Source organism: Dermacentor andersoni, unplaced genomic scaffold (genome assembly GCF_023375885.2).
Source record: "Dermacentor andersoni unplaced genomic scaffold, qqDerAnde1_hic_scaffold ctg00000041.1, whole genome shotgun sequence".
In the NCBI taxonomy this organism is placed as follows: Eukaryota; Metazoa; Arthropoda; class Arachnida; order Ixodida; family Ixodidae; genus Dermacentor; species Dermacentor andersoni.
Genome location: NW_027314754.1, coordinates 660250 through 686443, shown reverse-complemented (window position 1 = coordinate 686443; position 26194 = coordinate 660250). Strand labels below are relative to the sequence as shown.

The window sequence follows — 26194 nt, the reverse complement described above, 5'->3', positions numbered from 1 at the left end:
TGCTGCAGTGACAGCAGATTAGAGGCGACACTTTGCGCACGTTTTGAGGAGCATTGCAGGTAAATATCCTAAGCGCTGTAGCCCTTTTCCCAAGATTAAAGTGACAATGACGGTAATCTTGTGGTACAAGCTTCTAAAGGTATGCGTTGCACTGAAATACCAGATTCATTGCTTGTGCCTCAAGATTCCTGCTATAATGAATAATAAAAAGGAAGTACTTTCAGAAAAATGTATATAAATGAAACGTCTGTGCACATTGCAGTATTGTGCCAGCACATTATGACTAACAAAAGCGCTTGTGAAGTGGACCTGTAAACGCATATATCAAATTAAAAGTTCGCGTTTCTGTACTGTTGCCGTTACATTTTGCCCACTCGCAAACGTGTAGTTTCGCAGCTTCCTTGCTTTACTGACTCTACAGAAGGGTTCTGTTTTTTTAACCAAACCCAGAGAATTATGAAAAGAACTAATTTCTTATATGTTCAATCACTAAAACCAATATCTCTATGGCGTTTCTTACAATGCCCTCTTGCGAGAACTCGTGCAGTAATACTCAGCAAACAGGAGCAAGGAAGCAAAAAAAAAAATAACATTGGTGCAAAAGCTGAGCGAAAACAACGCAAAGCGGGGCCCCCAAATATCTACAAAATTGTCAGAGGAAAGTCAACCACCACAGTATAACAGCATACTATGTGGTTTTCATGCAAGCATACGTAGCCTCATAACACGGCGTATAATGTTAGACATGGTCTTGGCGTGCGCTAGTTGCTAACACATCTCGACGAAGTAGTTTAGAAATTTAGACATGGACGATGACACAGGTGAAGATAAATGCTGATCTCTGTCGCTTTTTGTCCACGTACTGATCTTATCACTGTATTCCTGCGCTATTTTCATCGCACGAGTGAGCCACGGCTAATGAGACTAGAGTCTCGAGCGTATGGCTTCAGGTAAGTACGAGTGGTATGAGCTGCAGATGCGCAAGTACGCAAACGACGGCTCTTGCATGTGCTTTAACTGGGAATCACGTTAAACAATTGTTATTGCTCACATCTGGGAAGAAGAAATTGAAGCTGGAAAACGTGCATTTTGTTGCGATTCTTTGTCGCCCTCCGAGACTGGCCTCATACTTTGTCCCTTCTGAGGGACCCTGTTGATGTCACTTTGACAACTGGTCACGTAATCAGAAATCTGCCTTCGCCCTCTTTGCAGAACCTCTATTTCTCAGTTCAACGGAAGCCTAACATACAATTATGAATATGTTTCCCGACACACTTTATAGGCGTATTCTTTTGTAGGCATTGCGAGTGCTGGCATTCTTTCCGCAGTACACATCAACAATTCCAAGTCATTTTGTTCACTGCTACAATAACATCGCTTCCCGTCTAGACGCAATGAATGACAAATTGTGTACACGATGCTGCTTAACACTCAAAGAAGTGAATGTATTTTTTAGGAAATCGTAATTTTAGAAGCAGGCTTAAGGAACACGAACACAAGGAAGACGCAAAGGGATAGCCTAAGTATTATTGACCGTTACTGCAAACCCTTATCAAGAGCAGTAGTTTATTACTTGAAAGAACAGAATCCTGACAGCTGCTTGAGCTTGATTACGTACACTGAAAATCAATGTTCTTTTCAATTTCAGTCGCTTTTATTAACAGTAGACATGAAATTCAAAGACGGAATGAGTACAAATGATCGCTGATCGTCAATACGGGTTGTAATGCCGATTGGTGCTCGGTATAACCAAATAAATGAATACGACAACAATGGGTCCTAACTAAAGTGCCGTGCAACCCTCAAAATGTTTGGCAGAGTAACTTGGTGTCCAAACTTATGCTTGAAGAATTGAGCATTAGTCGTCAACCCGCACAGCATTTCTAACGGCGACAACACCTATCTGAATGGTACTTAGCTTACTCTTTGCAAGGCACATTTCTCAGCCTTGAACAGCTGTCGGTTTCATAAAGTGAATGCGAGAATGAGCAGCTGGTGCTACTTTTGCTACACTATTCACTGACGTATTTATTGCCCCTTTTTGTGTCCCGTTTCAGTAGATAGTAGGCAACTACATGTACATTATTTTTTCCTTGTTTGCATATTTTTACTCCTGCCTTCATAATCATGAACCATTAGCAACTCGCTCAGTTTTCTGTAGTTTTAAGTTCTGTGCAATACTTTGGCCACTCGAGCTAATGCAATAGACTTGTTAACATTTCGCTATCCACGCACACAGTATCAATCATTCGACCTAGATTGGTTCTATTTCCTGTAAATGGAACCTCCTGCCTCCTGCCTTCTCCTGCCAAAGCGCTCCCTTTTTCAGTATAACTACACAACAAGTTATCTACGAAACGTTACGAGTACGTCATACTGCATGCACAATTTCGCAGACGGCATGTTCTGTGAAGGCCTTTTGCTACGCCACTGGCGCCTACGCCTATATGCTGTTATTGCTTCCCCTTAGTAGCTTTTATCGAATGTACAAATTTTTCATAAGAGTGCAGTTTAACAGGATATGAAAAAAGATGTAAAGCTTGGCTAAAGGAAAACTTTATTATTTAAGTTGCACAGTGCAATACAAATGCGGAAGCAATTACGCAGTGTTTGTTCCAGAGCAGACTTGCGTGGAATACAAGATGGAAACTTCTTTAATTTACTTGCGATTTCCTTGCTTTTTAAATACATCTTGTGTTCAAACAGGGTACTAAGTGCATATGATGAGTTGCTGCTGATTGGAAGGCTGGTGGTAAGTTCGCGATATCAGTTATCTTTTGATGGACAGACCTTCGCAACCGATGGTACAATGCAATCATACAGAGCTATGGTATCTCTGAAATGTTGTCGTGTCCCCCTCTTGTTCTGGTGTGTTACCAACGTAGTAGCTTGCTGAAGTTCCTGGTGCCACCTTTTGTCCGTCTGAAGCAGCACGCCTTAATGCCTAAATTTATATCCCAGCGTCTGGTACGCAAACTCCACAATTCTCGCAGCGCAGCTTTTTTCTTTAGTGTAAATTACGTTCGTCCACTCAGAACACCTTCTTTCTAGAATTTCTTTTTCTCTGCAATCCCTACGTGACGTGACAACTAGTGCTCTCAGCAACGGAAATCTAGCTGAACTTAGTCGGTAAAACCTAAGTGCACAAGAAATTGTAAATATTTTTGAAATAATTGGATATGATTTCATTAGGGAACAATCCCTTTTTGCACGTTATGTTACATGGAAGGCAACAATTCAAAATACGACAACAAACAGCTGCTCACTTTCCAAGCTTTTCACGAATTCTTGGTGAACAAGTTCGAAAGCATCACGTGGCTTATTCTTCTTTTCGTTCCTCTTAATCCATGTACCGCATGCATAAGAGAAGAAATCTTCGCAGGGGCAAACAGATTTGTTCATGTATCTGTTTATAAGTTGAGCTGGAAGAAATTTGGAAAAGTACATTTTTTTCTTTCGGTCCATTATGTGTTATCAAAAACAGCAGGTGACAAAAAATAACCACAGCAACGTAAATAATTTTTTCTCTACAGCAGCGCCCATGCGCAATTCTTCCTCATAGTTTTGTTTGGAGAAGTGTTTACATGAGTGTATATTTATTGTAATGGCTGATAAATTGCATGTTTTGTGGACGGACTCAAGTAGTTATAATTCCACCAAGATATATGTAAGAACTGCCCTTACTCTAAAAGCTTGCCTATTCTCCGACATTTCAAAAGCAAAGGTATAGTGATGAAAAGTTCGTGCACTTTCATTTAGGAAACTCTTAGCTCAGAAATGAAGGCATTTCTGGCAGCTACCAAACTTCATGTTTAGAAAGCAGCACCTCAAAATCAAGTTAAAGGCAGTGTAGTCAACAATACTTTACTCTCACATAATGTACTGCTTTATGCGCTCCATAATATTTATCATTCACAATAGCAATGCAATTTTTCTTATTTTTATAGTCTTATTCATTACAATCGTTTATTTAATAATTACTATGCCTAAAAATTGGTCTTTACAGCACCGTAATAAATTGACTTTTAGGCAAGTTTTTGCTTTGTTGGTAATGGTAGGTGCAGCTTGCTCTGTGCTATATTTCATCTAAATATGACTCATGATGCTTGTAGATATTCAATATACCTCGTTTCTTGCACTTCGAAGTCCCACATACCGGCTGTTCGTCTGGAAAGGTCATTCAAGAAATATTTGTCAGTAGATAAAAAATGGTTGCGCATTATTAGGCAAATATTTATTTCCTATATTTTAACTGAATCGTCGTGAATACACAGGTGAAACAATATGCTCCAGCTCACTGTGCCGAATGTCCTTAAATGTGCACTTTTGCGTAGCACAAGAAATTTTTGATCACTTATTGACAAACGTAAAGGCCAAGGTATGATATCTCTTGTATCATTTATGGTCAGGTACAAGCGTATCAATAATTTTAATCACCCCTGTGATCATTATTAATGCCTTGTATTCTTTGTGTCGTGGTATGCTACCGATAGACCCATCTGGCAACGTTCACAGCGCATGCACAACGGCCCTGTCGTCATCATGATGATAGTAGTTCTCAGAATTTTGCCTCTGGACGTAGGTCCAAGGCAACAGTTAAGGGAATGTCGAGCACACCGTATGTGTGACCTTCTTTAGCAAAACATGGAAATTTCCCGGAGAAACATGGGAGAGGGGTATTTACTCGACCTTTCATCTGTGTCTTTTCGTCTCGTGTGTTAGCATGGGTTTGTCATTGGTTGTCATGGTGTCATTATTGCATTACGAATCATTAATTTATGCTACTACTAGACGTACTCCTGTATCTTCTTAATGCTGAAAACACTTGTGTTCTTTATTTGTGTTTTGATTTTCATGCTTATAACCCGCTTTTTAAGTTTGTTGTTGTGGCTATCCCTCCACATCTAATGCCTCATTCTGCGCCCTCAAGGCAAATAAATGAAAGGAGTCAAATAAAAATAAACACGCGTCCTGCCACAGGTGCAGTGCAGACCGCTTAGTACAATTGACGATGCATTGTGTCGCATCCGTGGGCTAGTGACATTTGTAGCGAAATAGGCATATTCTATATAATAAGGGATGGTAATTCCGCGGCCTGATTGTAAAAGCATTATTTCCTTAAAATGTGGGGGTAATTTTCGGCTGCCTTTGCCATCGCCCTAATCATGGTAACAATTTTAAGCGTAGTTTTTAATTAAATATTTCGCAGCGTGCGATTCATGCCCATAAATCTGAGCCACGGTTATGATGTTGAATGTATACATAAAACGCCTGTCGCACTTTGAAAACATCCCAATCTGCACAAGGGAAATGCCAACGCGTGATTTTTTAAGAGGGCCACTGCCTGCAATTAGTGTGCTCTCCCTGTTACAATACTCCCACTTTCCGTTTCGTGCGTCCGTTTGCTATGACGCGCTTTACCATGAACGCGATGCTCTGGTTTCGAAGTACCTCGTGTGTGTTTCCTACTTTGATATTACTGTGTCCTCGGCAAAACAACGGAGGCTGATGTGCTCGTTTATGTGGCGCTTTGCTCCTGCTCCATTACAAAATGAAGAGCTCATTTTAACGAACTATACCTCGTTACTCTCGACACTAAAACAACGAGCAATCATTATCACCACCAAGCGATAGCTTTGTATTCCTGAAGGTCATGTCACAAATAATTCAGCAACGCAGATTCAGCTCCTGCCCCTGCAAGCTTAGGCATTTTGTAGTATCCGAACATAGTGTTAATGTGGAAACAGGCTTGAGTATGTATTATTCGTGGCATATAAAAAATGCAAGGCTTGCGTTCGTATCACGACGCCGGAAGCAGTGGTTTTCGGCAGCACTGTTATGGTTATTCAGACAAAATTGTTGCGTTATAAGATGACTGTAAGACTTTCTTTACACCTATGTGCAGTGCGTTCTGGGCGTTCAGTGCTTTCAGTGCGTTAAGTGCGTTCAGTTCAGTGTGGTCAGTGCGTTCTTAGAGCTTTACGGGTGTTATGTCTCTTCAGAAGTAACATTAGTTGCCAGTGGCACGAGTTTCGCGTCTCTCCTTTTGTCACCGTGCAATGTGGACGCTTGTTTAAACCGGTAAACGCTAACGAACTTCATTTAAAATACTCCGCCAAAGGGGGAGCCACTGTATCAAACAGTAATCGTTACCACACTTCTGCAAGGCAGAAATTGCTCACCGAATGACTATTATTTTGCTCAAGATCAAGCAAGGTCATGAACTTTTCCTCTTCCCTAGAGAGAACACTGGTAAAGTATACGTCAGAGCTGCGTACCTCAATGCAATACCCGCATTCTAACATATAGTTAGGGTAAAGTTAACGTTTTACCATGCCCTCGTGCATTCACCAAATTTGGGGTTTCATTCCCGTGATTAAATCTTTGAATACCACATCTTCCCCACTTTAGAATCTAACCGCAACTCGCTTAGTTCCAGCGCAAAAGATGATGAAATTTCCTTCTTGCCGTTTTTATGTCCCACATCCGCTGTGTCTGAAATAGTCGAGAAAGCGAGCATCAGGAAGCTCGCCAGCCAAGCACACCACAAGACATTCATTTCTTGTTTTGCTGCAAGTAGGTTGTTAAGCGTTCTGAAATAAACACACAATAAACAAAATGTAATTTCTGATCATTTTTGTTTGATTTTCTATACGGCTGCCTCATAATCCAAATAACATCAATATTCTGATCTCAAGAAGGCGAATAGTTATGTCGTGCATGGCGCTGGCGCGTATTCGGTATAGTTTATCTAAATAAAATTACTGAGATGACTAGGCCAAAGAACAATAAGATAGTCTGATAGAGTATGCACACTTTTGTTATTTTTTACGCTGTGGAGAGGAAGGGTATAGAATAGCACCTGGCATGGGATGCAAAGCGCAAAGGTGTTGAGGCCAAATGCATCCGAGACTGCTTGTCCATTCGCATCAATGGTAAATATAATTCACGTTGTTCGATTCAATAGGAAAAATGCGGTTGAAATGCATTTCTTACAGCTACAATACTCCATCGTTTGTACACCATTTGTTCGTTACATTCAAACAACTTGGACATACTGTCACTCAGTCTCCTGGAAAGAGCAGTACAGTTGAAGTTTTCCTGTTTTCTAAAAGCCACCTATTAGTTCCCTCATGCATGAACGGCGATCGTTTCACTTCAGAAATACATAATTTGTTTGTAGCTTAGGTTAAAATAATTAAAATATCCACTGAGTAAGGTTATATTGCCTTCATATTTAGAAACGCCTTGTGGTAATAGTGCCAGCTGTCTAGTTTTATTAAAGTTCTTATCAAGCTGCTGCATTCGAAAAGATCTAATCTTGCCGAGAGACATATCGCTTAATATAACGAGTACAAGTGGTTGCTAAATGTATGATATCCATTAAAAAAGCATGGAACAAAAAGTACTACTTAGCGATCTGTAAATTCCTACAAATTTTGATGGCCCCAGCACTTAGAGCGCTTAAATACTCTATGTATGGCTCCCGCTTCCGAAAGCTGTTTGCAATGGATACTTTATATTACAATATGTTGTGCTCAATTTACCTTTCTTTCTTTTTAACTTTTTATTGATTTCGGCATAGCTATCACATGTATGCTTCTACTTCCGTTACTGTGTGGCTTTTCTTTTTCATGTCTTACTTTCCTCTATAATGAAGGGCACGTGTTCAAACTTTGACATACAGCTCCAACTAATGACTGCCGGATATTTCAGTGTCGTCAATCATGAAATAATTGTCAGCGCCATTATCCATGAACTGCGTCATTCTACCAACTAACAAGGCTTAAAGCGTATAATACGCATCAACTGTAATGTGATGCTTTTCTGAAATTTCAAGAGTTTAAGCTGGGAATATCTAACAAAAGAAAAGCGTGGCGGCACGTAATTCTACCTTGCGCTGACATAAATAGGAACTAAGTCTTTAGTCAGAAAAGTATAAACATTTCTGTTTGCATTTTGTACTTTTGTAATGATGAAAAATAAATATGTATCTATGTACAGATACGCGGGCCCGTTCCGCATAAGCAGTTCGGGCGTATTAGCGTGTCTAAGCAGCCTAGTAAAAAACAGCATTTTTCTCAAGCTACCTAAAACTGCTTTCGACATGCACTTGTGACAAAGTTGATGCAACTACTTGTGCAAACATACATTCCTGTCGAAGGTATGATCAGAGTCCATTACAAGGTGACATGTAATCATTACCAGACTAAACCAAATAAGTTTATAGGCGGCCTGAGAACTCTACAGATGCAATGTAGAAATTTCAAGTTGTATGCACAACATGGTAAGGATAACCATACCTTTATTTTGCTTCAAAGTCAGTGCCCCTGATCTCCGATTTCGAGAAAAGCACGACTTCCACCTTTGTGCTCTCGCCGATGCTCGAGGCTTGCGAGGCGAGCAAAGTCTCGCGGACCTCAAGTACATCTCAAAACAAGTGAAGGAAAATCTGAAGCGGGTGCTTTCTCCCTATAGTGTCCAAACAAAATGCATATGTGGTCAAAAACGTGCTGTGTTATATACTTACTTCCTTGATTCTCAAGATGGTCTGAAGGGATTACACTAAATATATCATCAACAAATAAAAAATGGAATTTTTGCTGTTGAAATAATGCCCTAAAAGTACGGCCAGCCGACCAAGCAACACTTCCGCTTGTCGTCTTCCCAACGGGGATTCCAGATAGGAGAAAGAAAACAAAATTATTTTAGCAGTGACACTATGCAGGATTCCAATAAATGTGAAATAATTTTGTTTACTTATTTACCACAAATCCTAACAGAACACAATGCCACAAAATAAAACAAAAGCATGCCTTCTTGTCTTCTCTCGTTTAGCCCACTGTGGCACAAGATCACGTGACGGCCAGGTCAGCAAGGCCAAATAAGAAAAGTTCAGCACAAATGAAATTGTTGACGAGAAACTTAGCTGCAGTATGAAGGGGAAAACGCGGAAGCGTATTGGCCAATTTCATGGCCTGTGAAATATACGGCACCACGCCAGCCTATACAGTGGTGACACCATAGGTCGGTCAAGGCGCTCTTGAAATTCCTGCGTTAGAGTGGCCGGTGAGAGATACTATGGTTTTTACTGAGGTCCCCTACAACCTCTATTTATTTTGTTCGTGCCTTTGCTTTACGCCCCCGCTATTCCTGCCGTCTTTCATTTCCTCTCACCCACGCAAGTCAAGTCTCAATATGACCACTACAGATGCTAAATAAAGCTACATCATCAATACAATCCGTCGCTGCATCGCTTGAATGCTGACCACGTTACCGTTGACAGTCGCCATTAGATGAGTTCTGCCGTATCTTTTTATGTTATCATATCTATTCCTTCATACGTTACGTAGAAGTTCTATCAAGAATGCACGATGGAATATTAGGCTATATATTTGCGATTCCGTTAATATGGATCTTGTTGGAATGGTGATTTCCTTCCTAACGGAAATTGTACATACTTGTAGTCAGAAATTCGCAGCTAGCGACCGCCGTAGCTACGCATCCGCAAAGAACGACGCATTGATGAAAACAGTGTCTGGAAATGAAATATCGTTTTGCAGAATCAGTATGCCAGTTTACTTACGTGACGAACAAGTGGCGTATATTTGTTTCCCAGGAGGATTTCTCGACGCGCCTTGTAGAAGATACATTTAGTACTCATAAAGAGTGCGCTCGCCTTTTGCGAAACGTCGAAATAGCCATATATCCTGTTTGCTGTGTATATTTCTTTCTTCTAGTTTATCGTGCATGTGCAGAACACTCCGCAAAGCCTGGAAACTGACTCCCTCCAAGAGCGAAGAAGCTATTTCTTCGCAGCAAATGTTAGGAGGATGAAGGTCTTGCAAAATGTCAGCACACAGCTTCGCATTTACTGATTGGTAAAAGCAGCTCATTACTGAAGTACGACGTCTTTACATATTGATTAAATTTCAGGGCTGCTGTTTCAGGTCAACACAATCAAAGTGTACTTTATTACATAGACCAAAGCGCTGTGGCGAAGTGGGGTTTACTTGGAAAGCTCACCGAAATTTGAAGTATTATTTCCTGGCGTGGACTTAGCAGCCGAATCAAAGACTAGTTGCCAATGCTTGCGGAAGTCTACAAGTATCAAGATAACTGGCACAAACAAATAAATAAATAAATAAATAAATAAATCGAATGTGTTAATAAAGTGCCTTGCAACAATCTCGAGGGCCTTGGTGCTGGCACACTCGGTAAAACAATGCACAAGAAAAACAGTGCGCGCTTACACACATACACACATACGCACGCACGCACACATAAAAAATAATAAATTTGCGAATACAGATTTTAACAGAGCATAAGATGTGCACACAGAGAAAATACAAAGCGAAAGTGGAAAAAGAGAAACGGATTACAAAATGACGGAACACGCAACAGATATGAGAGTTTTGTTCAGTTATTGGAATTCCTCGGCTACTCCTTTAAGGAAAATATTAAAATTAGGCGTGAACGTCTCCAGGCACTCTGAATGGGCGTAATATAGGGTCACAATAATCTGAAGGCTGAAAAGCACACTGCTTCCTTGTGCGTTTCGGCGGAATCTAAAAGCGCACATTAGAAGGCAAGTGCGAGCAGCAGGTTGTTCCTTGTATTAATTTGTGGAGAAAAAGAACGTTCAATTTCTTGTTCATGCATAGTAATAATATTAGTAATAATAATAATAATAATAATAATAATAATAATAATAATAATAATATCCTCATGGGGAGCAGCTTTTATTCTTGTACATGTACTCTAAATTTGATGTAGTTGGCAAGAGCAATGTCAAATACATTAGTCCGATTTTAGTGCGTTGCTTGGGAGAATGCAGCATACCTAATGACTGTCGAAAAAACTGCTTGAAGTTACGGTTTTAACTGGCGTTGAGAATCAAGAGAGTATTCTTTTGCAAGAAATAACTAACAGCTGGCCTGGACAGGTGAAGAACTGTTAGCGATAGGCATATGTCAGACAACTACACGAAGTAACTTTGGCTGTTTGCGGTAAAATATCAAGGCGGCGTTTTTTGCAGGATAAAGTAGCACTCTCGCCACACAGGCGAATAATTGTCAGTGATAGCGATGTACCAGGCAACTACAGGAAGTAAGGCTTGCAATATTATTGGTCATGTACACTACAGTAAAGATGCGCCTACTAATTAAAAATTTACAATCATGCCGTCACACGTGCACCGACCCAAATGAATTGATCTAACTCGATGACCACGAACGCTCACTGTCGCAAACGCCGACATCAAGACGAGCTCAAACAGAGGGGGGTGAACACTTCCTACCGCTTCTAACTTGAACGCATGTCTGGAACTTGAGATGACATGACGTCAAGCACTAGGCGCGCAAGAAGTCCGCGTACTTGGGACCACGTGATTTCAAATTCAGGATGACACAACAACGAGCGTTCCGTTGCAGTTATCCAGGTACTCTTTGCGGCTACTGTTGCGTCTGATGAGCGTTTGCCTAGGTACTACGGAGGAGGGCGTGCTTTGATACGTTCGCTCACAGCCGAGCTGCACTAGGCCACATTGAACAGATACTATGGAATAAGCTACCTCTCCGTTCGAGTTCCGTGGAGCCACGCCAAAGCGTTTCGCTCATGACTAAAAGGTCGTCGGTTCAAATCACATGTTCTATATACAATTTTTACTTACTTATGAATTATTTGCTCATGTGCTGCTCTAAGTGGCGGTGCTTCTCAAGACCTCAATAAAGTTCTTTGTCTGTCTGTTCCCGTTTATATTCTTTGGTAGATGTTCTTTTTTCCTATGCTTTACCACCAGGCCTCTTACGCTAAAGCTCTTATTCATGGCGGCGCGACGCATGCGCATAGCGTTCCCGTATGCCGCATCCTCCGACCGTAGCCCACGACCCTACCACTGGCAGAACGCCGAAGGCGCACTGCGGTAGACCTTATGTTACGTGCGCCCCATTTCGTGGGTCATGTGCGCCTCATTCACACGGGCCAACCACTGACGCCAAAGTTGTTCGGAACGCATCCACTGTGCAAAAATCTATGTTACGGGACACTTTTGCGGGCGCCTGGCATTGTTTTGCTAATGCCGCGCAACAATCCAACAAAGCCAGGTGCCTGGCATTGTTGAACTCGAAACAATGATGCCAGGTGCCTTGCATCATTGTTTCGAGTTCGGCACAACGACACCAGGTGGACTAAAGTGTTCCTAAGGTGAATAGCTGTGTATGTGCGGGTTGCGAGTGTGCTGTACTCACGGACAACTTTCTGCGGCTTTGAAAAGAAATCTGCGGGGGCGGAGCTTCTGCACATGTGTCACCGCGCCAAGCAATTCGCCAGCGTTTCACAATGCTTTTGGTTTCTCGGAACAGACGCTGCATCGACGCAGCTTCCACGTAGGACGGTTTTGCGTTTTCCCAGACGCGGAAGGGAAGCGCCACCAAATAAGCAAAGTTTTACATTCAGTGGGGTGCTTTGTCATATTTAACTGCTGCTAATAAGGTGTTTGTGTTTTCTGTTCCCGAACTTAGACTAACGTGGATGAACGCATGGGACTCTTTTCAGAAGCTATCTAACTTGTGCGCGTTTTGCCTCCGTAGCTTTCCCTTCATTGCCACAGAAAGTTTTCCGCGCCTATAGTGTGCGACGGCAATAGCACGACGACAACCACGATGCAAATCGTCGTATGACGGCAATGTCACGATTTCTATGCCTTAAGTTCGGGTCCAGCAACCGTTTATTTTTCACCTCGACCCTTGTGTCACAGGTCGGGCCTGCTCTTACTGAATTTATTAATTCAAAATTCTAACGCAGCAAATTTTCCAGGCCTTCAAAAGTACTGAATACCAGGTTTTTTTTTTACAATAAACGCTGCAGGGGCAGTCAGGTATAGGTAGATATAGAAAGATCCGGTATCGAGTAAAAATCTGGGGATGAAATAAATGATCCAAGTCTAGCTTTGTCTAACTCGCAAATTTACTTGCTTTGCACCTTGAATAAAGTCCACACTCAGCTCTGCAGGACTATGTGCGCATTCGATTCCAACTGCACTCCTGAATTTCTGCCTCCCATTACATTCTCATTTCATTTGCCTGACTAGTGCCTTCATTCCATCCCGGGCATTTGAATATGTAGAATAATTCCGAAGTAAATCTAAATCCGGTGAAACATATGCGCATATGTGAAACCATGATTTCTGATTTTCAGTGTTTGAAGATGCTTCTGACCGCGTAAGTCTGTCTAAATACTAATATTTTATACTGGAAAGAAAATGCGCTGCAGCGACGGCTGTACCGTGAGTGCAGCAAACAAAGCCGCGATTGATCACTGTATATGTCGATATTGACACGTGTACTTCTTTATCGGGCGACCAGTTCTCACCGCCTAACAAATGTTATCGCACAGCGCAGGACGCACCTTGATGTAAAGGAAGTTTCTGGAATGTTATCGATGGTTCCATCCACTGTCTTTCCCCGCAACTTGTGTAATCTGATTGCACGTGTGCGCACCGCGAATAATGTAGAACTTTGTGGAACGCACGTGGGTCCCAGCGATTACTCTGGAACGTTCGACGACTGATGTATAAAAGCCGACGCGCTTGACCCGCTCATCAGATCTTCGACGATCGCCGAGTTCGCCGCCATCGTTGTGCTATAAGTGTAGCCTGTTTTTGTGGGCACAGGTTCGCCCAATAAATGTTAGTTTTGTCTTTCACAGTATTGCTACTGTGTTCTTCTACGTCACCACCACGTGATAATATTACAACATATGCTGATGATCGCAAGCTCATATTGGTTCACACAATTATGCTTATGTCGCACTATTAGGAATCAGGCTAATACTACAACACATGTGCGCAATTCTATAAGTAAACGTTTTCGATTTGTTGCCGATGGTATGAACTGTGTTCAGCATAGTGCTGGCCTTCATCTGCAGTTTGTGTTGCTGTTGGCGCCAGTCGTGGCTTAGATTCTGTCGTCCACATTATCGGTTGAACATGCATTCCGCCAGTAGCATTTTGCATCGTATGCGTCTCTCCGGTAGACCTTTTTGTGAGTGCGAGCTCTCATTGAAGAACGTAGAACATGTTCTGATTAACTGTCCTATGTTTTAGCAGCAGAAATGTGGCTTTGAAGTCAATAGTGAATCGCCTTGTGAGGGCTGCGGAGTGACCTTTAAGAATGTCAGTGCTGCTGACTTATTTATTAGAGTAGAGCATCTGCACTGCCGTATGCTCTAAAAGCCTAATTAGCTTGTTCAAACGAAGCCTCTTGTGTAGTGACGTATTTAGAGTTATCGAGACATGTGCTTCTTGGGCTTTCCTTATGTTTATTTTTTAGATTGTTCACTTACGTGAGTCACGATTTCATTGCTAATATTGCCTTTACTGCTCACAACTGCAATAATTTTGCTTGGAGATAGGTTTCATGACGTGCATTTATTGCGAGAAAGATTTAAATGCGCTGGCGATATTGTGCGCGTGTCTTATATACAGTTCATTCCCTCGAATCTACCCAAGGAGCCGAAGTTTTTTCCCTTTCTCTTTTTCTATATTCGAATAACGGTGCACGCTTGCTTGAGAAAAGTATTTTATTGCCGGAGTGTACGATTTCAGCTCCGGAGCTTGAATTGTGTTCAATTGCAGAATATATTTCCGAAAAGGTGTTTGAAAATCAAGAGCCTCTGTAAAGGTCGACACCTCTTTGGAAACTATGGGTACCTTCTTTTCCTCCACTTGTCCTCTTGGTAAATCAGAAAAGTAAAGCCTAGAGCGCTATGCTATAGCGCGATCGCTTAAATTGTTTTATTCTTGAAGCATCAAAATCTAACACCTCCACTTGAATGGTCGTCCTTCGTCCTTCAGAGACGTCTTGCGCTATATATAGTCACCTTCGCTCACCACAATATACAGCGGTCTTTCTTCTGGCGATACATTGCCGACCTTTTTGAGCATTTAAATACCGTCGAGAACGCTTCCATGTTTCCCATTGGAACATTGATTCTGAAAAAAATAAATTGCTTGTTTTGTAAGACGTAACTCATTGCCACAAGAAGGGTCTTCACACTAATGAATCATTTTCGTTCGCAAAAAAATAGTAACATTCTTCAGTCAATCGACAGGCATTTTCACGTCTGGATCCTGGATTTCTTGCTTTCAGTAATATTACAATTGGTACATTTCGGTCAGTCATGATAACAAAATTGTACAAGAAAAATTAATCAGTTATACAAACTATTAGTAGCCAAACATCATCAATAGGGTCGCCGGCACACAAAGTCAGAATACTAGTAAAGAGTTGCGAATGAGGGCTTCTCGGTTCCGGTAAAAAATCCATCTTGATACGTTTTTTTTTTTCCTTCATATTATGGTTTCTTGGAAATTACCGGCCGGGCATCGTCAGTTATCTCAAATTTTCTACTGACAGCAACATGAGATCTTAAACTCTCGGAAGGGGCACACACAAAGTCTTCTCGCTTATCATTCTACGGTTACTCTAATTGTTTGTCTAAAAGAACAAAAATACGAAAATTCCCTAAGATGAATGAAAATTGACACAGCACGGAAAGCCTCATTACCAGCACCTAGCGCCTTTGGCCGAATTCTCTGTTGGCAGCACCTCTAAATGGCATTGTTCGCCTATAAAACATTATTTGGCATTATGAGTCACCCAATCGAAACACGCATGAGCGAATTATCCAGAGCGGAATAATTTGTGAAAGCGAGGCTGTGATTCAGTGTAAACGTTCGTCTTTTGATTGATATGGTAAGAGACCAGGAGTGTTAATTTGTAATGATTCTATCTTTCAAGTGGATTCCTTTATTACTCCTCACTCAGAGTGGCTGATGCAAACAATTATTAAGGATATGGTGCATTTCTCCGGCCAGTGAGAAATAGCGAAAGTAGGTAGGAAAATCTGGAGCTGACTGCAAATGACATCCATTTGTAACAAATTATTGCATCATTTGCAAACCACCTTCTCTCTTATATTAGCTTTCTACGGACCACACTCACGTGGGAACAGCTTTTTGAATACAAGCTCCTTTTATTCGGGTTTCCTACTTTCATAAGTTTGTTAATAGGAGTTCATTTGCGCACAAGAATCTGTCACCTAGGAACGTTCAACAAACTGGCGCAAGCAGTACATCCGCTGCTACGCCATCGTATAACAAATCTACAGGCGCAGTGTTTGACGCAGATGTTATGAGTCATATTTCTGTAGCAATTGCATTTACTTCGTTTCTGCTGCTCAGCATGCGTGGACGTTAGGAACACCCAATGACTATGAGACATGAATGAATGCTGTTTCTCAAAGATATTTGCATCCACATGTAAGCGGATATTTTTTATCCGCTTATCCGCTTTGGGGTCCTTCGCATGGACCCCAATTATGCTGCTTTAGCTAGACTGATATCAGAGGTGAACGTTATGTTTACGAGAAGTAAAAATGAATATTTACCTAATTAAAAAATCTTCGCTAACTGTTGTTTGCGCTAATTACGTCATGGCATATATCGAAATTTACAAATTGTTGCCGGTCACTTCGAAAGTCACATCGACCTTGAACGAATTCTGGGGATTACGCCAGATTCGAGATATTTGTTCCCGAAATTTGCGAGCAAATGTATTTTTCTTTTTGTTTATAAGTGCACACTGACGGGAAGGAACTAAATTCACGTTGCAGTAATTTATGAGGTTCAGTGCATAGAAAGGCGTTTTGCTAAGGAAAGTTAATTGAAGGAAAGCGCATTATTAAAGCGAATTTTACAGCGCCTATCTCAAAAGTGTGCTAGTTACGAAATTTGTTCTAGGTTGTTGTACAAAGCCTTGTGATAGGATTGACTTCAATTCGTATACTGCAACGTGCGCTCTGCAGCAATTGGCTAACAAGTTGATTTGTGAAATCTTTAAAATTAATTATTTCCGCATTTTGGTTTCCCAGTTAAGTAATGTTCGCCTCGTGTCGTAATCCAGGTTAATGAGTAAACTAGTGCTACTCACCACAGGTGATTTTTTTATAAATTCTGCTAACCTGAAAGAAGCATTCGCTTTATGTCGCGTTATGCGGTAAAATATAAAGACCATGCTGATGCACGCGTAAGAAAAGTGACGTGCATTATTTTCCTGTTTCATTTGTCGTTTTCAAGATTTCATGCGTTCGATTATTGAGGACGCACGAAACGCGTAAAGGGCAGAAATTTTCAACACATGCTTAGTGAGTGGGCCAAGCGGTGTGACGCATTTCTTAACGAGAGTACCGTGGGGCCGTCCTTACGTGCTTTCGTTGGCTGCGTATTGCAGATATTGGTGTGCCCGTGTAGTAGAATAACTTAGCTATACCACTGCAGGTATCACGTCTTAGCGAATAAGCCAAAAATACAAGAATATCGATGGGGTTCAACCCTGGTTCGTTTCGATTGGTATCCACCCGCTGAAGATGTGCAAATGATGCAAATCAGAGAGCAGCGTAGTGAAATTTTTCCTTCCCCCCAGCCCAGAATATTTCATTAAACTTTTCCAAAGTGCGGGAATACTTCTCTGAATATTACTGTCGAGAAGGCATGGCAACATCTATGCATAAATGACGCTTTTAGTGACTCACATCTAATTTAAATTCGGAAATAAATTCATATTCCTTAATTCCCTACCACTTGATTTTTAGAAACGCTGACGCATGATAAAGACGACGCTTGTAAATGGTTACAGAATTGTTGTCTACGGCGAGAGCTTATGCTAGGCAGGCTGATAAATGTGTTCTTGTGAAAGCAACGTTACTCCGCACATCTGCCTCGGCAACACATATGTATTCTACTGAGATGCAGAATCATCCGAGCCTCCCGCTGATATTCACATTATACGTCAGCCAATTTCAAAATGGGAGTGTATTAGTTCCACCGCTGAATATGCATAAGCTACTTGCGACCTTTGGCTGTATAATATGGCAAGACACTACTCGCATGAAGTTTCAGGTATCTTAGTTCTTTTTATTTCCTCGTGGAATGTCATCGACCGTCTGAACCCCAGAAAAATATCGGCAAGCATCGCAGCCCCCTGGGCAATTTGCTATAATATTGGTCACTACAAACCACTTTCGGTTTCAGTACCATTGTGATGGATCGTCATTACCCCATGACACCATGGCTCGATTCTTTCCTTCGACCACTGCATCTGTCACATGAATGCAGCCGCCAGAACGTGTGCAGCATTCTCGTTCGTTTTTTTGAGTGACATCTTCACACATAGTCTTGCAGCTACACAACAACGGAAATTTGTTAGCTCGTCGCATAACGCCATAATAATGTCGATGACACCCAACCCATACTTTTGAGACAAACTTCAATATTATTATAAATTGTGTTTTTTTCCTAATCTTAAATTCCTAAAAATAACCTTTCTAGCTCAAAAAAAGAAAACAACGTGGACGAAGTCAGGAAGACGACACGTTTTGTTCTCTTCTTGATAAAGCACGCCATTTCGTGTTTTCTATGCAAAAATCTTTTTCGTGGAATAACAACTCGCCCAAGCATACAACATAATAACCTTCACACTTGCTGACCGTCCTCCGTAACGTAGAAGAAATAAGTGCCAGAGTATCTACAACTTCAAAATTACGGGTCAGTACTTCTTCGTCGCGGTTGTTTTCTTTATACTAATTAATCACAATGACTGTCAACGCGAGAATTTTACGCGCTACGACTCGGCACTTTCCGTGACGCCGCATTGAAAGTATTCTCACCTGTAGCGGTTTGGTGAGTGCGGATCGTATTGTATAAGTTCCCGTAAATATCCGTCTCGAGCCTTGTTGCACCATACCTGCAAACGAAGACAAATTCGTTCTTCCGAAATTCTGACAGTATTCGAATCTAGACCTACCTCGATACTTAGCCAAACTCCGAAATTTCGACCGTCCCAAAAAATTCCTAAAGTTAAAGCTCAACAAAAAAAAACTACAAGAAATCTTATGCGATTGCGAGAAGAAGACGCAGCGTTGCCGAAATGCTCCACTTGCGGAATTCGGGGATTATCAGACCGGGATAAATTTCAACTTGGGCCGCGGCGCTCAGCTCACGACCTTATTAAATCTTCATATCTGCCAGGACAATCTCCGTCGTTGCGGATGTTCCTGTCTTTTTCTTCGTATACTCTTCAAATTAGCAACGCCGTTTTTGACCTGCTGGCATTCAATTGTCTTGCGGTCGATAGTCTCTGCCGGTTCCGCCCAAACCGCATCTTCGAATCTAAGGGGACCGCCACTTTCAAACATATTTTTTTTTCTTAAATGTACCGGCTTAATTCCAGTCGATAAACTACTAGTCCACGTAGAACTGTTTGAAAAGAGCGCACACAGCTATGCTACTCTAGCGATAATTTGTTCATCTGGTAGAGAGAGAGAGAGAGGGGGGGGGGAAAGGGGAAAGGCAGGGAGGTTAACCAGAGGGAAAGATCCGGTTAGCTACCCTACGCTGATAACTTACCATTGCGTTTGATATGAAGAACAACTTTTTCCCGGAGAATTCTTCTAAGCCCTCTAGACGTGTGTCTTCGAGCTGTCGACTATCGTATAGCAGTTTGTTGTATGCCTGGAAAGTGAGAGTCATCGTCATCATTCAATTTATGTCCACTGCCGGGCAAAGGTCTCCTCCAGTGAAGTAAGTTTACCCGTGCCTTGCGCGAGCTCATTCCTTCTCATTTCATTTCATAATTTATTTATTGCTAAAGATACAGAAAATTGCATCTCTCTAGTATACATAAGGAGGTCCCATAGTCGAAGACTGTATCGGGAGCTCCTGTTAAGGACACTTATGATGGTATACAATGTTTAAAGCAAGAGTAGTACAGATGAAGGCTAAGAGTAATATCAAAACAAGTTGATAGCATATGAGTAATAAGAACACTTGTTAACAGCATGACATTATAAAAAACAATAAAATATGAAAAAACGGACAATATCAGTAAGCATTTAATATGACTGCTTTTAGTTCTCTTTAAAATTGGTATAAATGTTTTGCATTTTTGATTATGCCGGCAAATATCCTGATTTCATCTGAACGCCTCATCGCCTGCCGTCCTGGACAAGCATTATGATATACCCAATTTATTCGTGGCAAGCAAATGCTTTCTCTATGTCACTTGACCATGTCTTCCGAAAACATATGCGGCTCTCTCTGTTTTTATCTCTAGAAGTGAATGCGGTATCTATAGTCACCAAACGGGGCTAGTGTTCATTCCTTTTTTACGTCGCATCGGCCATTATTAAAAAAAAAATAGAGGGAACCCAAATTGTTTTCCAAGTTCAGGAAATTCTGAGGATTAAGAAACTGCATTTAGCTTTGCACACAGAAACGTGAAATCTGCGCCTTGGCTTTTTAGGCAGCTTTTCGTTTAAATTGAAACGCGTCGAAGACAGTAGAAGAGCGGTTGAAGAGTATGTAACGCTATTGTTTAAGCGTTAGGTGTTTTGGGGGCTAGGCGATTGTCTCCCGATCTCAAGCTCGCCGAATTGTCTTGTGGTTCTTAAGGTACTGCTTGGTTCATGACATTTTATTGTAACTGACGCTTTATAGCGTTCTCGTTTAAAGTACTACGCTCCTCTCCGACGCTCCAGTGATTGACGGCTTTCTTAGCAACACTGGCGCAGCCGAAGGCACGACGACAATGAGAAGGCAATTCTGGAACGATGACGATACCGTAATAACTGCGTCATGGTGACGGCATGATAGACAAGGGGACAACGGCGACTGTATGACGACGAAGGCATGAGAAGAATGGCATGACGAAACTGAAATGATGACAGAACGACCGCGACAGCGTCGTGACGGCCTCGGCATGACGAGAATAAGATGACGTAGCTGGAATAACGATGACAGAACCTAGACGGCATCACAGTGACAGTATGACGATGGCGTAATGACGACCATGGCATGACAACGATGTCCTAATTTGGATTGATTGAGGACAGCCTGACTACAGTGTAATGACGAAGAAGTGACGTATATGGAATGGTGACATGCGCAATGAGTGTTTCGCCGCCCGTGAGGCAGGAAGGGAAACTCCAGCTGGTGGTGTTAAAGAGACCATGGCTTTGTATCGTGTCATGGAACACTGCTCTATCTTTGCTGGTAGCGGGCCTGGCGTCGTCTGAGCGTGCTTCTGCCACCGCTCTCGCCTCTCGCCCTCACCTTTTTTGACGTCCTCGGCGCCAACTAAGCGAGAGCTAAGAAAGGGCGATGCTTTAAAAGGCGAGACATAACCAAGCATTCGGCAATTAAAATTTTTTGCTACTTTTACTGCATTTTTCGTAGCAATACAGCATATAGGGGATACCAGTTAACGATACTCACCTTGAAAGCTGTCCGGATACCGCCATTGTCTGCTATATTTTCTCCTACCGTATTGTTCCCGTTCAGCTGCAGTGTATAAAATAACACTGCGTTATTCTGCACGAAGGTTCTGAAAACACTGCATGGTTATTTGTTTAAAAAAATTTACCGCTAGACACGTTTTATTGTAATCAGTACTGCCATTGGCGATGCTATGTGCTTCGTGCTAAGGATGAAGTAAACATGTTGAATTACTTGTCACAGGAGGCAGCTTGCGAGACTTTTCACTTTACTCTGAGGGCACACCAGAGAAAAATTCTGAGGTAAATCCCAACTATAGATTGTTATTATAGATGTTTATGCTCCCTTTTTCTATGGTAATATATGGATTTGTTGCGTAACAAATCGCCACCGAAGGTCCCGCTGCTGCTCCGCAACTCCAATCCCCCTCGCGACAAGCAACCTTAAGACTACTCCAGGTATCCTCACTGACGTCATATGAAAAGTGCCATAGTAAGTGGCGCCACTCTGATTGTGCATTTTCATTATTTTTCGCTTAGAAAAGCTCTGATCCATCAACTAACAACGGTTTCCTTATTACAGAGACCTAATATTTTCCCCTATAGCTCAACTTATCATTTGCCTTCAGAATCTCTTCAAATCCAGCATACACTGCGGTCCACAGTGGGCTGATTTGTGGGTGCAGCAGGACAATTGCACCCAATTGAATTGTATGTACTCATTTCAATGCACAAATAACAATGCTTTTTAACTTGGTACGCAAAAGTTACGACCGTCCCCTTATCGAGAGCGGAATCCGTTCGTGAGCCGTCGCCCCAGCCGACGTCCGAATGAATTGGTCCGAAGCACTGGCACATTTTACTGGGAAGCTGTATATGGCTTACCAATTCGTCCGCCCTTCACCTATACGCCGAAAACTCTTCCGGCGCACCCCCATGCGCATGCCCGAAAAAAAAAATAAGAGGAAGACAGGCGCGCGATTGGCTGCACCAGCTGTAAAATTGTGGCTCTCTGTCACAGCCGATCGCGCGCGCAGCAGTGTCTCTCCGACTTCGAAATGGGTAGGCCACGCGACATACGCAGTCCTGAGGAGCAGGTAGCGTTCGATCAGCAACGCCGCCAACAGAACCTGGAACGAGCCCATTTACGCCGTGTCCATGCTGTAGTCCGGGCATAAGGACAGCCTCATGCAGTCGAGCGCAAGCACCGTCTGCGTACCGAGGATCCGGCAGCCTACGAAGCCGTCGTCTAATGAACTGTCGGAATTAACCCAATGATAAACACCGGGACCGTACGTTTCGGCTTCACTGGTTAAGCATCTGTACAGAGTGCTTCGGCTGTGATTTTTTTCTTTAATTCATTGATGTATGAAAACTTGTAAAAGTGGTCATGTACTTTCATTGCGTTTGGGAGGACACAATTTTTTCATTTCGTTGCTTATTTTATCCTCCCCGTTCCTGACCTTTCAGCTGTGCAGAGTAAGCCACTGTATACATACTCTGTTAACATCTCAGCCATATATCTATACTTGCGAAAATGTTATCTGAAAAACAGTATATTTTATAATGTTTTTTTTTTTTTTGTCAGTTCGATTCTGCTTCTCGGCGACAAAAAGTTGACAGTGTGAATGCGTTCATGATGTGTTGTAAAACACAAACAAAAAAGCCTTTTTCTGTTTGTTAAAAAAGGTGCCTTTGAAACACTTTGCTTACGTCAAATTTACCAATTCCTGTGTCCTGTGTCCACAGGTAAAGTATCCGAAACGTGATTAATAATTCCTTAGCCACAATTAAGAGTAAAACTTACCGTCATGTTCAGAGTCTTGACAGCGATGCTTCCATACTGACGCTTAAAGCAGAGGGCCTTTTGGTCAAACTTACTACGAGTTTCGTTCGTCCACCATTGTTCTAACCGTCCGTTTGCATCAAACTGGCTTCCTTCAAACAATAAAGACACATAAGTTAAACATAGTAGTCTATATTGTGCCATTAAAGCTCTTATTAATTTTATCAGTTTAGTACGTTTTATTAAGATAAAGTTTGCGTAGCAGTCGAATTAGTTTTGTAAGCTACTCTTCAGGAATATGCCTATGCAGTTTTAACGAAAGCTTTAGCGCTTCGGTAGTCGTTTCAGGCAAAAGGATATGTGAACCGTGAAATCAACTGTTGTCAGCGGTAGGCTGCGCCTTCTCCCATTACCTTGGAATAACTGTATGCCCGTATTTTTGTTTGGTCTGGAGAATAGTAGTGACAGCATTTGCCGCGACCGCTTATTTCCAGCCACGTTAGAAAACTTTCCTAAGTGTTCGTTATGCATTGTAATACTTAGAAGACGGCAGATGTAGTCTCGCGTGTTAGAGTAGATGTTATCAGACAACCCGTTCCTAAGCGATTGCTGCAATTGGACATGATTCACTTAAACATCGCCCGATACATTACCCGCCCGTTATTGCTGATATTGACTGCTCAAAATCCACCAACGTCTCTTCTCACCCGTTTCACAGCACCTACTGCATTTGCTGCGACTGTGCATGATCCACTTGGACAAGCAATACTCGAGTCATTATCCACCCTTATTGTTGAAATGGCTTGCCAGAAATTCGCTCTCTCTTCTCATCCGGTCCTAAGGAATTGCTACATTCGCACATGATCAACTTACACAAACAAGCAATACCGGATACATCAATCCGGTAATTGAGAAGTCGGTGCAGTGCAACCAAGGTCTCCATATTGTTTTCATAAACTATGAAAAGGCATTTCATTCAGTAGAAATGCCACCAATCATAGATGCATTGCGTAACCAAGGAGTACAGAAGACATACGTGAACATATTGAAAATATACACAGAGATTCCGCACCTATCTTGATTCTGCACAAGAAGAGTAGAACATTACCTATTATGAAAGGGGTCAGGTAAAAGACAATCTTTCCTATGCTAGTGACTGCATGCTTAGAAGTAGTATTTAAGCTATTAGACTGAGAAAGCTTAGGACTAAGGATCAATGGCGACTATCTGAATAACCTTTGGTTTGCCTATAATATTGTCCTGTTCAGAAACAGTGCGGATGAATTGTAGTAAATGATTGAGAACTTTAACCGAGAAAGTGAACTAATAGAATTGAAGAGGTATAATGCAGAAGAATAAGGTAATGTTACATGGCCTGGCAAGGGAGCAAGAATTCATCATCGCCCGTCAGCCTTAGAGTCTATGCAGCAGTACGTTTATCTAGGCAAATTACGCACAGTGGAGCATGATTATGAGGAGGAAGTTTACTGAAGAATACAAATGGGCTGGAATGCAGGCCGCAGACATTACCAAATCCTAACTAGGAGTTTACCTTTGTTCTTGCAAACAAAAGTATGCAATCTTTGCATTCTACCAGTGCTAACATATGCGGCAGAAGCTTAGAGGTTAACATAGAAGCTCAAGAACACGTTAAAAACTTTGCAAAGAACGCTGCAACAGAAACATTAGGCGTAACTTTAAGAAACAGGATAATAGTGGTGTGGATCAGAGAGCAAACGGGGATAGCCCATGTTTGGTTTGAAATTAGACAGCTGGGCAGGCTAAGTAATTACGTATGGTAGATAAGCGGTGGACTAATAAAATTAGAGAAAGGGTGCCAAGGGAAGGGAAGCGAAGTCGAGGACGGCAGAAAGTTAGGCGGGGTGGTCAAATTACGAAATTCGCAAGCGCACGTTGGAACCAGCTAGCGCAAGACAGGGGTATTTAGATATCGCTGGGAGAGGCCTTCCTCTAAGCAGTGCAGATAAAAATAGACTAATGATCGTGATGATTGTGATCACCCGAGGCATTATCCACCCTTACTGGTGAAATGGCTTGTCGGAAATCCGGCAACATCTCTTCTCACTGTGATGTAAGAAAACTAATTTCCTCATAATGCAGTTTGCCAACGTGCTAACGAAAGGTCATCTCATCCACCTTGTCAAGAAAAAAATTCTGATAGCGTTGCATTTTTGTAGCCCAAATACCCACCGGTGTCGTCGAAGCCATGTGTCATTTCATGTCCAACCACTGTCCCGATAGCACCGAAGTTGATCGACCTGTATAAAGACGATGTTGGACATTATGTCAAAGTTTTCTGATCAACCCACGCTTGCGGAAATATTGGCTATTCTGTGTACAGGCTGCCCTAAGAGGTCTTGACTGAACCCAGATTCTTTCCGCTAAGATTGCATCAAACTGCTTGAGCATACGTGCTGTTTCGCAGATGTCATCGGTGCATAAGGGGAGGACGTAGCCTTGGTACTGTGACACATATGCCCTACAGAAACAAATTCTCAAAACCAGTTACCCCCCCCCCCCCCTTTCCGTACGGGGCACCACGGTTTCTAGCATTCTTGTTGGCCGGTGTCGAAGACAGTGCCGTCTAATAATGCGGGCCGATCCTGTAAGCACTGCAGCCTGAAATTGTGGATCGTTCCCGTGGCTATGTGCAGCAAAAGATATGAGCGGACTCCGAAAGTAGAACAGTATAAATATCTGGACCGATCCCGAAGGTAGTGCAGTTAATAAATTTACGCAGTCCGACGATCCCCCGACATCCCTCACGCAAGGGTTGCGCAGCTACTCTGCCGCATGCTCACTCCCAACTCTCCTAGGAAGACATTGTCTTTGATCGACTTCAACTATAAGTTGAATTAGCTTCCATTTCTTTACCAAGATTTATCCGACTACGAGTACGTATCTTAAATACCAATGCAATATTTTCTATTAAACCAATCTTTGATATCCATGACCGATGCGTGAAAATGCTCGTCTTACATGCTCCTCTTACATACGTCCTCGTATTGGATGATGAACGTGTGTGTAAGGGTTTTTTGTTACGTGGTGACAAAAACG

At 42.1% G+C, this 26194-nt stretch overlaps 1 protein-coding gene across 2 annotated transcripts in view; it reads right to left on the bottom strand.

The window, feature by feature from the left end:
* Window positions 1-14754: 14754 nt before the first annotated feature.
* Window positions 14755-26194, bottom strand: part of LOC126517432 (neprilysin-1-like) — a 64647-nt gene continuing 53207 nt past the window's right edge. For both annotated transcript variants that reach the window (XM_050167152.2, XM_050167153.2), the window contains 6 exons: window positions 25328-25395; window positions 23138-23268; window positions 21332-21397; window positions 19466-19570; window positions 18727-18803; window positions 14755-14992 (listed from right to left, as the gene is read on the bottom strand). In XM_050167152.2, the coding sequence (XP_050023109.1) occupies window positions 14887-14992; window positions 18727-18803; window positions 19466-19570; window positions 21332-21397; window positions 23138-23268; window positions 25328-25395 (553 nt within the window). In that variant the 3' untranslated portion in view covers window positions 14755-14886. The remainder of the gene's footprint in view (window positions 14993-18726; window positions 18804-19465; window positions 19571-21331; window positions 21398-23137; window positions 23269-25327; window positions 25396-26194) is intronic.